Source organism: Furipterus horrens, unplaced genomic scaffold (genome assembly GCF_987537825.1).
Source record: "Furipterus horrens unplaced genomic scaffold, mFurHor1.1.pri manual_scaffold_12, whole genome shotgun sequence".
Taxonomy (NCBI): Eukaryota; Metazoa; Chordata; class Mammalia; order Chiroptera; family Furipteridae; genus Furipterus; species Furipterus horrens.
Genome location: NW_028327182.1, coordinates 85,215,600 through 85,229,705, shown reverse-complemented (window position 1 = coordinate 85,229,705; position 14,106 = coordinate 85,215,600). Strand labels below are relative to the sequence as shown.

The window sequence follows — 14,106 nt, the reverse complement described above, 5'->3', positions numbered from 1 at the left end:
GCTCCAACGGCACACGAAACAAATTCAGATACAGACAGACCTCGAGAGACTGCAGGGTCAAGTCCCAGACTGTTGCAATAAAGCGAGTTGCCATCTTTTTGCTGGGGAGGGTCTGGTCTTCGATTTTTAAAAGACACGCAATAAAGCAAAGCACAGTAAAATGAGGTATGTCTGCATATTCTGGTTATATGCTGGCATTAGATCACTCCCTTTCCAAATTCTGGCTTACAATTAGGATATAAAAGTGGTGAGAATGGAAAATACTTTTAGACCTCCCAGAAGCCTACCTACATACTAGTTACATCACTGTCTTTTTTTTTTTAAATGATTTTGTATGTTAATTGGGCCAGGGGGCTCCAAATCCCAGCTCCTAAATTTTCCTCCCAATATCCAATTCTGCACATAAAGCCAGTAGCTGACCACAGAGAACACCTTCGCTTTAGTGGACCTGCTTCCGGGACGAGAGGGTGTCCCTAGTGGGAAGCTACACATCACCTAGGGTGCACTGGGTAGGATCTTAAAAGAACCTAGGGGAAGGTATACCAGTTAGGGCCATTATATTTAGAGAGAAGAGAAGCCAGGACTTCAATGGCCAGGAAAAACAGCTCAATCCCTGCACAGAAATGCAGGCCAAAGTTCAAACCCAGTGGTGCCCTGAGGTTTTTCTTATTATAGAGTCCTTTCCTCGCTGGTTTTTAATAGGCACGGTCATTGTTCTCTGCAGACAAAATGAGAGCTGAGCTTAAGGAGGAAGTGGTCAGTCCAGTTTCGAGCTGTATGAATGAACACAGTTGGGCTCCTTGGGTGCACAGCTCTGCCTTCTGGCAGCAGCTCGGCCAGAGCAAGTGTGAAGGCCAAGGGCAGAGTCCCAGCGTGGAGTCCCCAAGTGCCAAACTTTAGCTCTTGCGGCTGACTATCCTCCAACCGCCTGTAAGGTAGAGCAAATGGAATTTTCGTCGGGTCCCAAAACTTAAGACTATCTTTTAAAAAATGAGGATAATAGTAGATTGTGGAGCTGCAAGGGGCTGCAGAGATTGACCCATTCATTCTGCCAGTATTTCTTGGGCATCTACTGAATGAAAGGCACAGGGAACAAAGCAGAGGCAGAAAACCTCGCCCAGGCCCTGCGGCTTCGTCAGTTCCCCTCCTGTTCAAGGTGAGAAAACTAAAGCCATCTGTGGGGGCACCTTGCCAAATTCACACAGGAAGTAGCAGTCTGGCAGGTTTCTGCCAGCCCCCTTCCCCACCCCCAGAAGAGGTGAAGGGCTGGGCAAGGGAATGTTCTAGCCTCACATGTAACTTTTTCCTCCGAAGGAAAATTGTGCAACCTCCTGTTTAGTCCCACAGTCTTAAGAGCCTCAACTCTGAACATTAAAAAAAAGAAAAGCAACAAAACATTCCTTCAGAAGGAATTCTTGCTTTTTCAAGAAGGCAAATGTGGTCTGAAAAGGGAAGCAAGTTATTAGCATTTTATAACTGGATGGAAAATGTGGCGTTTGTGAGGAGTCTCTCCGGACCACTTAACCATCCCAGGAAACAATAATCTAGACATGAATGCGATTTACATGCAAAAGAGACTCACCATTTCGGTCTGGGAAAAAGGCTCATGGAAAACAGTCCATGCCTACAGCCCGAGTGGGCTTCAGGCATCATGATCTTTCACCTCCCTGATACAACATGACCAGTAAGGGGTTTCTTCCAAATTAACAGTAAAAGTAGAAGTTAGCTCAGAGCATGGTTACACGCTGTTGATGGAAGTGCAAGCTGACATTTTTAGAGGATAATTTGGTAACATCTACTTAAAATGTATATACTTTTGACACATCAATCCTCACAAAATTATTTCACTGTATGACACAGGATTTTACTGTAGGCTTGTAATAAAAATAACCTAAACATGCACGCATAAGAAGAGTGTAGCCAATTGATACAATGAAAGACTATGCAGCCTTATAAAAAATGTGATTTAAAAGGCTTCAAGATATATTAAGAACAAAAATGCACAGAAATAAAGTTTACAGTATTTAAAATATGGATGGAAATTCCTGAGATGATACAAAAAAAAAAAAAAGGTTCAAAGCGGTGGTGGGAATCGCGATGGGGTTGTGTGGAGACTGACTTTCCATTTCATACCTTTCTCCATTGTTTTAATTTTTACTATATACACGTATTGACTTTATTGAAGTAATTATATATATTTAAAATTTGATTTGAATGGAAATCATTTTAACAAAGATGAAGCTTCACTTCAGTGATATTGTAAGAGCTCAGGTCACAAATAATCTTAAAAATAATGAGTTTTTTTTTTTTCCTTTGGGATACCTTCTTTTTAAAAAAAAAATTATTTTACTTTATTTTAAAGATGTTATTTATTTATTTTTAGAGAGAGGCGAAGAGAGAGAGAGAGGGAGAGAAATATCAATGTGTGGTTGCCTCTTGTGCGCCCCCAAATGGGGACCTGGCCTGCAACCCTGGCATATGCCCTCACTGGGAATTGAACTAGAGACCCTTTGGTTCACAGGTCGGTGCTCAATCCACTGAGCCACATCAGCCAGGGCTGTGATATCGTCTTTATCCTCGTAATAGATCTCCCAGAACAAAACCTATGATTCAATACACTATTTTTGACCAAGTCCATCAGTTTAGGATCAAGCTCTTTAACAAGCCTGTTTAATAGTCAGAGGATACACTATTTTTAGCTAGAGCTTTAGATGCCTTTTTCAAGACCCCCTTTCAAAAGAATACTATTTCTTCTTAAAGAGTCTCAGGTAACAGCCTGAGAAGGGAGCAAAGGCTCGGTGAAGGTTGGGCTGCCACTTATTCTGACTGATGTCTAATCTTTGTGGACTTACTGTCTCTCCCCTTGACAGGTCCTCCCACCTCCCTGCCACCTTCCCGGCTAGATTTGCCCTGTAGCACCTATTGCCATGGGACAGACAGCTCCTTCACTCCCCCTCTCCTCACTAGAATGTAGCTCCATGAAAGAAGGGACTGGGCACTTTTTTGTCGCTTCTGTATTTTCAATATCTGAAATGGTACCCAGCACACAGTTTACAATCAACAAATACCTATCAAATCAATGAATTAACATATATTTTAAAAACCTACCTGGCATCATTATTGAGAAAAACAAGCTGAGTACTGTCAATATATTTAATTAACTTTCTGTAACTCTGGTTTGCTAGCCACAGAAGCTGCCCTGGTACATATCTTCATGTGATCTATAATCATGCTCCCTGTATAGTCAGACCTTTTATCTAGTGTGTGAGCCAACAGGATCAGTTCAATGAAGTGCTCTCTAATCTGCACTATGGGAACCTGGTAGCCATAGATGCCGGTTAAATGGCTGAACTGAATTTTGTTATCCTAATGGGATGTGAGGTTTGCAATTTAAAAGTAACCATTTAAAGCACAAGGGTCTTCTGATGGCCATTTCATTCAGCCGATCACTTTCCTCTGCACCCATCCATCCATTCACTACAGAGAAGCTTCCCCTTGGCAGCATTCAGAGATCCGTCCCAACACATGCGCACGGTTCCTCCCACACAAAGCTTCAACAACTGCTTAGACGGATTTTTCCTTCCCCTGAGTTGACTCACTCACTGTGCAACTGAACTGCCCACATGGACAAATGGGATAACAGATGTGCTTTGAGGAGCATGAAATGCGATGCAAGCCTAAAGACATAAAATTAATATTGATACAAAAAGGATATTTTGTAAAGATAAAATTTAGAAAACTTGTTTTTAAAATGTGAGTTATAGATTATAATTGTTTGTCTTTCTTATAAAGTTTAAACTTTTTTTTTTTTTTTTTGCCACAAAACCTGACTAGGAGAAATCTAGCTTTCACTATGAATCCTGATGAGCTTCCAAGAAGTTTACACAAGCTCCTATTATGATATGCCCTAGAATGACTTTGTCCCGACCTCACTCTGGCCAGCCTACACTCCGGGTGCAAAAATTCTCTGCATCGTTTTCATTAGTGAATTCCAACTGGTATAATAAATATATAGTCTAAAGGAATATTATGTCAACATATAATATGAGGGGTAGACACTACATTCTGGTTCCAGGGAACTTCAGTTTGAACTAATTCTATTACCTCCCCTACTCCGAGCCACTCTCTCAGCTTCAGCACGAGATGGCAGACAGCAGTAGGAATCACACAGGATAATATTTTGGCTCTGTGGTAGAAGTGAGTAAAGACTCATGAGACTGAAAGACGGTTACTCAATAACAGATCTTGAGCAAGGGGCCTTGGTTAATGATGAGAAGCAAAATGGAGGACTTCTCACATTTCATGGCCGGTGGTTCTAGATATTCTTTGGATTAATGTTTAAGAGATGTTAGAGAGAGAAAGAGAGAATGCGCCCTTTTTGGTTTCTTGCTAATTTCAAAGCACAGTTCTGGGTACAGAGCCATACACAGAGCAGTAGTTAGAAATAGTTGGCTCTAAGGATCCAGAGTCTGAAACAAGGTATATACCTTCTTGTGGATCTGGGGGTCTAAATTCTGGAGTGTATTTCCACTGAATAACTGGATCATGATAAAGCAATAACCATAAAAATGTAATCATTTTAATATTTTAAAAAAAGTCTAGGTTAGGTGTGACCATTATACTCATCAACCCCCAAAGGCTCCCTTTTTCCTACCTCCACAGATTGGTTTCCAGACTCCGCTTCCCACCTGACCCATGTCTCGGGTGGCAGGCTGCTCTTAGCCTCTTCCCACTTCTTGGAGCCTTTGTTCCTCATCCTCAGCCTGCCAAGCCTGTTCCTCCTCAATTCTGACCACACTCCACACAGGGGCTGAAGTCCTATCTTCTCAAAAAGCCTTCCCTGAACCCTCCAGCAGCTCCAGTGGATTTCTCCTTCTTCCAGGAGCCTTTATAAGCACCCATGTCCTGGGCAGCCTAATTTCCATGTGTTTTAACTGTATTTTTCTAGGTAAGAAGAGCTCTGAGGGCAAACGTCATGATCTGCTGGTTTGGAGAAGCAAAGGACTGAGGCGATGACGGCCAGTTCTCCTCAACACCAGCTGGCAGGTGGCCCATGGAGGGCTCCATGGTAGACTGGCCCCTCAGAGGTGGGCACAGTTCCAAGAGGGCAGGCCAGGGCTGACCAGCACAGGGACGCACGGTTCCTGGGCCGAGCCCAGTCCTCTGTGGAATAATCTGCCTTGCAGAATGTTTGCACAGTGAGATGGGAAAAGGAAAGTGATAGAAGCCCAGGAAAGTCTGCAGAAAAAGAAAATCCTATTTGGTCACATCCCACCCGAATCAAGGCTAAGACATTTCCTGTTTTTAAGTTCGAGCTATCAGAAGTTTCCCATCAGAATATACCACAGACTGACTTATAACATATGTTTTTGTCTTCGCAGTGCTCATCTTTTAGATAGAAAAATGTTGGTGACAGTAAATTTCCAGTGGAACTCTCTACTCTGAAATTGCCTACTGAGAAGAAATACTTCCACAGGAGCGAGAGAGGAAGTCATGTTAGCACATGTCGAGACCTAACGTGCTATAGCCAAGTCCAAGAGAAATGCAGGAGGGCACGCGCGTGCACTCACACACACACACACACACACACACAAATGTTAAAAGGATGAAAACAGAAAAACAAGAGTTCCTTTTCAGAACTATACCCAGTCAGGACATACCCACATATTACACCTCAGAGCTTCATCCAGAAAGTGGAATGGCTGGTAGCCTAATGAAGCCTGCATGCATTGAATTCAACAAACATTTATGTAAACACCTGCTGTGTCCAAGTGTGTGCGTGTGTACACATGTATGTATGCATACACCCACATGAGAGAGTATGAGGTGGGGGAGGGGCTTAGGGCAGGGACGGAGAAAGAGAGAGAGAAACACAGAGGGTTGGCAAGACAGAGAACACCTGTGGTGAGCATGTATCCAGTCCTCTGAGAACTCATCCTCTGGACAGAAATGGAGAGCAGACCTACACACAGATGGCTTATAACTCAAGGAGTCTGGAGTCTTTCAACATGTTTTCAACTTCTGCCCCCTCTGCCTCGTTGCCGTGTGGATGCACCGTGCATAACTGGAGAACACAGTACGGGATGAGGCACCCTGCCACATATTCACTAGGGAATTAACGTCAACTACTCCTTGGTAGAGCCTGCTCCCTGGGGAAAGCGGGGCCCAGAAAAGTCGGGCTTGCCCAGCCCTTCCAAATCCTGGCAGTTAACCCAGGCCCAGCCTTACAGACTTCGGAGAAGCTAAGCCTTCCCGTCAAGGTCGAGTCTGTTACCTCCATCGCTGCAGGTCCTGGAGTCCGAGGCCAGGCTGTCGGTGGAGCCCGTGGTGAAGCTGACGTGGACGCTCCTGAAGGGCGGGCTGAGGCTCTCCGTGGAACCCTGGCTCACTTTTTCCAAATCAGAGCTGCTCTTGTTCATTTTTAAAAGGTGCCTGAAAAATTTGGAACAAACAATGAAAGTGATTAATTTGGTTTCTAGTCAAAACCCAGGCCTATTGATCATGAACCTACCATGCTCTTGAAACCTGACCAATGCCAGCAAGTTTTGAGAGAAATGATTTTGGGAAGAGAGAACAGGGGCTCTTTTGAAACCTTATGAACATAAATGGTAGGAGATTTCTTGGGTGAGATTAGGAGTCTATTAAATTTAGACAAATGCCAAAATCATGATTTGGGAGCAACTGCCTTCATATCCTGACACTGCCTGCTAAAACATTTACGTCATCTATTATGTCCCGTGTAGCATCTCTACAAAGAAAACGAATATTTTCACACAAACCAATATAGAGAGATAAACAGAGACTTGAGTAGCTTTTGCAAGATCACAAAACAAGTGAACTGCAAATCAAGACTAAAAACGTCAGATTTCTTTTTTGCCTGATACTCTTCTTGACATAGCTTCAAAGAGTCTAGGTTGTTTCTTGGAATTAAGTGAAACTTTAAATAAGTTTTAACCAGACTGCTAGTGTAATGCTCAGATAGAACCATGTTAACATAACTCTTATTCCAGAACCATGGAATAAATCTGCCCTTAGGCTTTTTAAGAAATTTTTTTGTTGCGTCTGTAAGATAGCATTACCAACAGATCAGGGACAAGGAATACCAAGTTCAAGAACAAAGCACTTTGCCTTGGAGAACACAGTTCCATTATTAGTAGAGCATTTAGCTTATTGATTTCTCTTCCCCCACTTCCAAGAACTACGTGAATATTCACGCTGACCTGACATTTTTACCACCAAGTGAGACACACCACAATCAATCCAGTTCTTTCCCTGTTGGTGGTAACCCAGATTTGTCTGAACTGATATTTCCTGATGACATTCTTGTTCCCCTGACTACAGATCTATATCTCAATACCTGCTGCAGGAAATAGACAATACAGTATTGATTTGGCAACAGAACTGCCTTATTTAATGCATATGACCTTACAGCCAAGAGTGTATTGATTGTTCTTTGTGCTCAGCATGGCCAGGCCCTATGTTGGTCTTCGCAGTCATTGGCATCCTTTGTTCATTAACAAAATTTAGAGAAAGTTTGTTTGCTACCATAAAAAGCGCTTTCTAGACACATCTCTCTCTCTCTGTCTCCAACCCTCGGAACCATCATAAAAAAATGTTTTAAAGCTGTTAAATGAAAATATGACAGTGATGACAATATCACATTTAACAGTATTTTTATATTTCAGGGTCACTGTAGGGATCTTGGAAATATCAGATCCTTAGGAAGGACTATGGCAAAATACAATCATAGATATTTCATAAAATATTCTTATCCTCATCAGATACATCAGTAACGGCTTCTCAGATGAAGCCAAAATCTCAAGTTGTGAATAATGACAACTCCTCCGTCTGGGAGAGAAACCAGCTCTATGACAATCCAGCTACTCTGCCCCTCCACAGTGCTCTCTGCTGTCTCTTTGGTCTTTGGGCCCAGAAAAAGGCCAAGGGAGAAATTTCAGGACCACCTCCACATTCCACAAACTTATAAAAATACTCAATGATACATATATATAAATAGACAAAACTAAAAAACACACAAATGTGTTTATGAGTATACACACACACAATTATTTAAAGTAACAGCAAAGCATTGAAAGAAAGAAAAGTTCTCAGGTGCCCGATGCGAAGAGGGAACTCAACATATAAGATATGCTTCAACACCAAGTGCGCGCATGCTTGCTGCAGGTTCTGGTAGATGCTCTTTATTAGGTTAAGGAAGTGTTTCTATTCCAAGTTTTCTAAGTGTTTTCTATTCTTAAGTCATTTACAGTTATTGAATTTGATCAAGTTATTTTTCTACATCTACACAAAAATAATTGTTTTCCTCCTTTATTCTGTTAATGTGATAAGTTATATTAATAACTTGTACACTTTGCATAAACTGAATTCACTACACATGGCTGGTTTCAGTTTCACTAATATTTAACTTAGGACTGTTACATTTACATTCAAATGTGAGGTTAGCCCAGTTTTCCTTTCTTGTACTGTTCTTGTCTAGTTTTGGTATAAAGGTTAAATTAGACTCATAAAATAAATTGGGTAACTTTTTCTCTTTTTCAGTGATCTTATGTAGTTTGTATAAGATAGGGATTATGTGTTCCTTGGAAGATTACTAAAATTAGTCCATAAACCATCTCGACCTGACTGCAATATAAGTGAGACCAGTAGACATTTGTTTCTGGTATATCAGGGATCATTATTTTGTGAACAGAGATCCAAGAAAGAGATCTCTGCCTATAGGAACTTGCTATGTGACAAATGCAGTGTTGCCTCAGTGACAGGAGGATGGACAAGTCAGTTCATGGTAGTCATATACCAGCTATTAATAAATAATAGGACAAATATGAATTTTTCACAGGAAAAAAAAACCCAAGTTTTAAAATCAGTTAGAAGACAATATCAGAGAAAATCTTGATGATCTATGGGTAAAGAAGGATCTCTTAAATGAGATTTAAAAAAAAATAGAACCACAGGAAAAAAATAGATAAATATGATTGCTTTAAAATTTAGAACTTCAGTCTGATAAAGTAAGATGCTATAAAGAAAGTAAAAAAAACTAAACCTGGGAGTAGGCAGCCCACATATTTGCAATCTATACAACTGACAAAGTATTGATATCCAGAATATAAAAAGAATACAACACACGGACAAATGACCCATTAAAAGGGGGGGAGCAATGGATATGAAAAGACAATTTACAAAAAAAAAAAAAATACGAAAAGTCAGTTGACACATGAAAAGATGGTCAACTTACTAGCAATCTGATCATAAATAAAAGAAGATTTCATTTCACACCTATCAGATCAGTCTGGCAATATCAATATCAGATGTTGTTAAGGATGAGGGAAAATGGGACCCCCTTCTTGCACTGTTTGTGGGAGTTAAGATTGGTTTGCACACACATATACTCTAATACTTTAATGAATCTTATACCGTTGAATATGAATATTCCTATAATGAAATTACTTCATTTTTAGGTATATACCTTTGAGCAATGATATTCAAGTGACTAGTAGGAAATGAATATCTAAATGAATTTAGTGAGTTATGGCAGTTTATTGACAAGCAGTTTACCAAAAAAGAACAAAACAGAAAATATATAGTAAGAATTTACAAAACTTTGTTTTGTAAAACTTTTAATAAGTGTGTGAGATGGATCATGATATTAAATATCAATATATTTCTTTTGTGGGTCCTGATTTTAAAAAAAGGTTAAAAACCTGTTCTAGAATAAGGGTCAACAAACTTTTCCTTAATGGGCCGGCTGGTAAATATCTCCAGTTAATGGACCACACAATCTCAGTTTGCAACTACTCAACCCTGCTGTTGTAAAAGGAAAGCAGCCATGGGTAATATGTAAATGACTGGGCATGTTTTCTAATAAAACTTTACTTATAAGCACAGATGGTTGGCCTGTGGTTGGTACATGTAAATAAAATGCAAATGATATATATATAATTTAAAATTTTTTTGGTAGCCAAATTATAGGTGAAATTATTTTGATAATATATTTTATTTAACAAAATATATAAAAATATCATTTCAACATGAAATAAATATAAAAATTATTAATAAGATATTTTTTTTTTTTTTTAATTCTAAGTCTTTGAAATCTGCTGTGTATTTCACATTTATAGCACATGGCAATTTAGACTAGACACATTTTACACTCATGGCTACTACACAGTGCAGACCTCAAGAAACTCAGACATGGACGAGGCTGTCCAGTGTTACTAACAGCAAAAACCAAATCATAAGCAGTCCAATGTCCGTCATAAAGAAATAGATACTTTATGGTATAATCTTATAATGGAACATTATATAGCATTCAAAAGTAAATGCATTTGATTTATATGTACCAATATGAATATGATCCTTAAAATGAGTATTACAAGTAGCTTTCAAAAGACTCAAGTACAGTATACAAGAGGTATTAAGTACATATACCCTTCATATACATCTTTAAAATAAGAATGTTATATATTTTTTGTATAGAATATATGTAATAAAGTGGAAATAATACTCATCAACTTCAAGGTAGTGATTACTCTGGGTAGCAATGGGAAATTAAAATGGAAATTAGATAAGGAGGGATCTTCCATTGTACTTGTAATATTTTATATTAAAAATCTAAAAGTATGGCAAAACGTCAACACTTGAAAAATCTTAGGGAGATAAATGAATGTCAGTTAAATTATTTTTGAACTTTACTGATGCTTGAAATATTGGAAAAACTGAAGATGAACATTTCTAGAAGGAATAAAAATCACTAGGGCGTGCATGAGCCCAAGGATGGCCTTGCTGCTGACCTATTAAGCCTACGAAAGGATGGAGCATGAGGGATGGCCCCGTGGGATTTCCATGAAACCCCACCGCAGGACAGGCAGGCTCAGGGAGGGCTGATTCTGCCACAGAATAGCCTTGTCAATGAAAAAAGTTATTTCTCAGACCTGACCACTCTTCAGAGACTCTGGGGTTTATGTCTTCTGCATCTAGTCACTATGAGGGAAAAGTCAGTTCTGAGGACTCACCAAGTGAATGCAGACAAAATCAGAGGATTCCTATGACCATAAAATAAATTCTTAGCAGCAAAATCTTGGGAGTGATGACTCTTGTGTGAGATGCAGCAGAAATCTCCCACCCTGGGAACCTGTGTCATAGGCACTCTTAAGGACTTGCCACTTTAATTAGAGAATGAGCAAAGCGACATCAGATTTAAAAGTGAAAGGGGACGCCACCACAGTCATGACTGTTTTTGCGTCTTCAGTCTTAAAAATCCCCGGAAAGGGCTTAATATTCCAAAGGTGACTCTTCTGGTTCCTAATAAATTCTCCTGACAGAACTAATCCAAATATATGCAACAGCATATAATAAGACTATACTTTTAGGGCATCTTTCCCTCTTTAACAACAGTTGGTATTTCATAAAACTGGCGCAAACCATTTATAAGATGAAATTTGATGTCACAACATTGAAGGAAGTGGTTTCAATGGGCTAAAACCACACGCTCTAGTCTTTCCTCTTTGGGTGGTGAATAACAGTCTTATCAGGGCAGTGAGAACATAACCCCACACAGATGTCTCTGCTCACGCAGTGTGATAAATGACTCGTTCGTGCTCAGACTTCCTTTCCTGCCTCCCCCTACTGATTAGACACAGTCACAGGAGAGTAAGGTGACATCCACGGCCAGTGGCACGGCGTCCTTAGAGACTCTGAGCCCTACAGCTGTGGCCCGTGTTTTCAGAATGGCTTTTCCCCCCATTGTCCTCAGAGAAAAAAGGCTTGCCAGAGTTCTCTCCATACTGTATTGGTAGAAAGCTAGAAAAAATAAACCAGGCGGAAGAGCCATCTGCCAGACTTCCTCATTTGTAGGAACAAGCCTCTTCTAAAAATACCTCTGAGCTTTCAGAACCTCCGAAATTCTTAATGGATGCCGGGTCCCAGAGTGTGGCAGAAACCGTGCGTCAAAACCTCACATGGCTGGCTGCTGGCATCCGCATCCCAGAGCACAATTTCAAGTGTGACTGCAGCAAATTTTCATTTTCACTGCTCTCACTTTGGTTTAGTTCATGGACATTGCGTGGAGCGCATTTTGCCTCTGGAGCGAAATACAGGAAAATTCAAATAATGCTGACATGCCGTTGTAGGTTAGCCTTTGAGACCCAGGACACATTCACACCACCAAGCCTTAGCATTGGTCAGTCACTGCCAAGTTCAGCGATGACTCGGAGAACACCGAGGTTACTCTGACAGCATAAACCAGTTAGAAAACTCTTATCTACAGTTTAAAAATTACCAAGAAGAAAACAGAACGGGTTTAGCTGTAAAGAGATCAAGTTATGCCTACATCAAAGAATGAGAACTTCTTACCATCCTAGACTCAGCCCGAGGTGCCGTGTTCATCAGCGGGACCACCCAGAGCCCGGTGACAGGCTGGGCCAGTGGCCGCAGGGTCCTGTGCAGCAGCCCTGAGGATCCGGCCAGCTTCAGAGGTGGCCGTGGTGCCTTGTCAGCCTGCTGTGAATCATCAGAGCTCAGTTCCTCTCTGACTTTTCTACAAAATGCACTTCCTGCAACAGCACAGGAAAGTAAGGACGGCTCTGCCTCTCGGACCTGCTGCCTTCAATCTCCAATTGTCTCACGGGGCTCCATCATTAGAAGCCATTCAAATGCCCTCAAAAATACACTAAGTTTCACCCCACTTATTCTCTATTACTTAGCTATATCCTACAGTCAAAACCTTAAATGATTCCAGCTGAAACACTGGGTTTCCTTGGTAAATAAGAGCATCCTGTTTTAGACTTATGCCTGCAAGCCTGTAGTGTGCCCCACTGTCCTGGATGTCCTGAGTGCCATTTCTAGGTTTTTCAACAGGTGAATGTTATGAATATTGTGTGCCGAGCATGCATGTTAAGTGTTGGGATATAAGAGCGGGCAGAGCTGACACCATCCCCCCTTATTCGTCAAGCTCCTCAAAAAACGTTGACCGAGAGTGCAAGCCACATCTTCAGAAAAGATTTGCAGCCCTGAAATAGAACATCCTGACTCAAAACCTTTCTAAACTACTGCTCTTCCGATGCTGGCTGACTCAGACGAGCCCTCTACGTACAGAGCTCCTGGAAGGATTCTTGACGGTGGCCATCACATTGGGTCAACTCAAGTCCCCCGCGGTGACAAAAACACACATTCCAGATTTCCTTTGGCCATCTCGCTTTCAAATACTCCTCCCTCCACCATTTATGCATGACAATATATGCCTATATTTGTTGTTTAGGAAAAAAAAAACATCACCAGTTTGGTTAACGTACTACTACTCCCCCTCATAATATCCTTCGCTCCACTTTAGCTAGTCTCTCATCGTCCCTAAAGCAACCTGTGTTCCTCTCCTTTCCCCACGTAGACTCAGAGGAAACAATTCTCTGTCCCCTTCACACCATTTCCATCCTCAAGATCAGCCTCGATATCACTTGCCTACAAAGCTCTCCCAAACCATTTCAGCCTTCTGACGCGTCTGTCCCCTCTGGAACTCACACTGAATGGGGCCTGCTGCCCACCTCTGAGCATTGGGTTATAATCCTGGTTAGATTATTCTACTTGTCTCATGTGAAACAGGCTTGTAACTACCCCCAAATTATTAACTGTTTGAGCTCTGTCCTCCTAGTCAGGACGTACTGGCACACAGAGTAATTATTAAATGCTTCTTGATTAAGCTTACCTGCCCCTGTTTCAATAACTCGATGGCACCTGGGAGGATAAATGTTTCCTTTAAGAAAAAAACTACACGTGCCCAGCAAAACTTGCCAAAGGCAGGGACAGTGAGCGAACAACCATCAAGAAAGCTGGACTCGATAGCTGGATCCTTGTCATATCTACAAAATACAACAGTCCCAGAGTATCCTGAACTTGCACAAAGCTTGTGGTTTTTGTATCGCTGTTGCTGTTTACTGGGACAGGAGATGAGAAAGGCAGATAACTGAGCTGGAAAGGTTTTTATTGCTTTTATCTTTGGTGTTCTTAGATGAAAACGCTGAGGGAATTATTTAGCAAGTGTCTAAGTGCCACCTGAAAGGACTAATGAGTCCAGTCTGCTCTGGGGGCATGTACCTC

At 41.1% G+C, this 14,106-nt stretch overlaps 1 protein-coding gene across 3 annotated transcripts in view; it reads right to left on the bottom strand.

Annotated features, from left to right (window-relative positions):
- The window catches only part of PRAG1 (PEAK1 related, kinase-activating pseudokinase 1), a 49,824-nt gene that overhangs the window by 13,361 nt on the left and 22,357 nt on the right, over positions 1–14,106 (bottom strand). For all 3 annotated transcript variants that reach the window (XM_090258519.1, XM_090258520.1, XM_090258521.1), the window contains one exon: positions 6,275–6,432. In XM_090258519.1, the coding sequence (XP_090114645.1) occupies positions 6,275–6,432 (158 nt within the window). The remainder of the gene's footprint in view (positions 1–6,274; positions 6,433–14,106) is intronic.